Genomic DNA, 1,481 nt, shown 5'->3' with positions numbered 1-1,481 from the left:
CCTGGATGCCCCAACACCCCTAGGTTGCCCCATGTGCCTGGGGGTTGCCCCATGTACCACCCCATACACCCCCAGGATGCCCATGTGCCCCTATACAGCCCCAGCTGGCCCCCTATGCCCCCAGGATGCCCCATACTGCCCCAGCCCCCCTCCTGCTCCCCACCAGGGCCAGGGGTGGGTCTTGCCGAGGGAAGCAGCCGCTGCCGAGGCCTCCTTCCCTCTCCGAATCCTGCACCCCAACTGCTCAGGGCCTGGTGCCCCATAGCATGGCACGGCCAGCTGCAGCCAGGTGGGGAAACTGAGGCACGAGGGCACCTCTCAGCCGGAGGGTCACCCTCTCCGTGCCTAAGTTTCCCTTCCCGGGGAGGAACCGCACCACACACCTCCTCCAAAAAGCTGCACCGCGGCCGTCCCCGAGCCCCTCTCCAGCTCACTCTGCCCACGGATTTTGCTGGAAAAAAACTTTATTTTCTGAGACTTATAAGCCCCCGGAGGCCTTTGCACCGCAACAGTGCGGCCCTGCAGCCATGGAGGACGGGGACATCCGTCAGCTTCCCGCATCCCTGGCAGGACGAGGGAGCAAACCCCCAGCACCACTGCAGCCTTGCGGGATCCCCCCAAAAACCAGGGTCCATGTGAGCCTCCCCCCAACCTCCCCCACCCCACAGAATGGGGTCGAGCATCTTCCGAGAGCCCCTTTTCCTTCGTCCCCATGGGAGATCTGTGACGGGGAGGGTTTGGGGGGTGTCCACATTTCAGGGAGCCGGGCGAAGCCACCCTGAGTTTCTGATGCCCGGTTACACCCCGCGGCTTATCAGGATGCCTCCTCTGATCCTGATCCTGACCACCTATCCAACCGAGACTGCTGGGTGAAATCCTACGGGAGATGGAAGAAGAGAAGCAGAAAGGCCCCTCACCGTGGCCTCAGGGCTGCCACCAGCCCCTCACCCTGGCGTCGTGGCAGGGAGGTGACCCCATCTCACCTGCTGCCGGCATGCCTCCAGCATGACGCCGGCGCGGAGCAGGCACCAGAGCTCTCCCAGCAGCGAGACAAGGACGTGGAGGACATCGGTCCAACGGCCGACGGTGAGGAGGAGGATGAAGAGGCCACCCCCCCAAAAACCAGGGTCCATGTGAGCCTCCCCCCAACCTCCCCCACCCCACAGAATGGGGTCGAGCATCTTCCGAGAGCCCCTTTTCCTTCGTCCCCATGGGAGATCTGTGACGGGGAGGGTTTGGGGGGTGTCCACATTTCAGGGAGCCGGGCGAAGCCACCCTGAGTTTCTGATGCCCGGTTACACCCCGCGGCTTATCAGGATGCCTCCTCTGATCCTGATCCTGACCACCTATCCAACCGAGACTGCTGGGTGAAATCCTACGGGAGATGGAAGAAGAGAAGCAGAAAGGCCCCTCACCGTGGCCTCAGGGCTGCCACCAGCCCCTCACCCTGGCGTCGTGGCAGGGAGGCGACCCCATCTCAC

General features: G+C 63.7%; 1 protein-coding gene across 1 annotated transcript in view; it reads right to left on the bottom strand.

The window, feature by feature from the left end:
- Nucleotides 1–682: 682 nt before the first annotated feature.
- The window catches only part of TMEM82 (transmembrane protein 82), a 3,558-nt gene continuing 2,759 nt past the window's right edge, over nucleotides 683–1,481 (bottom strand). Inside the window, exons 7-8 of the mRNA XM_019474709.1 lie at nucleotides 984–1,150; nucleotides 683–877 (exon numbers count right to left, since the gene is read on the bottom strand). Coding sequence (XP_019330254.1) covers nucleotides 815–877; nucleotides 984–1,150 — 230 coding nt within the window. The 3' untranslated portion in view covers nucleotides 683–814. The remainder of the gene's footprint in view (nucleotides 878–983; nucleotides 1,151–1,481) is intronic.

The sequence above is a fragment of the Aptenodytes forsteri genome, unplaced genomic scaffold (assembly GCF_000699145.1).
Source record: "Aptenodytes forsteri isolate BGI_AS27 unplaced genomic scaffold, ASM69914v1 Scaffold61, whole genome shotgun sequence".
Classification (NCBI taxonomy): domain Eukaryota; kingdom Metazoa; phylum Chordata; class Aves; order Sphenisciformes; family Spheniscidae; genus Aptenodytes; species Aptenodytes forsteri.
This window is presented reverse-complemented; position numbering and strand designations above follow the sequence as displayed.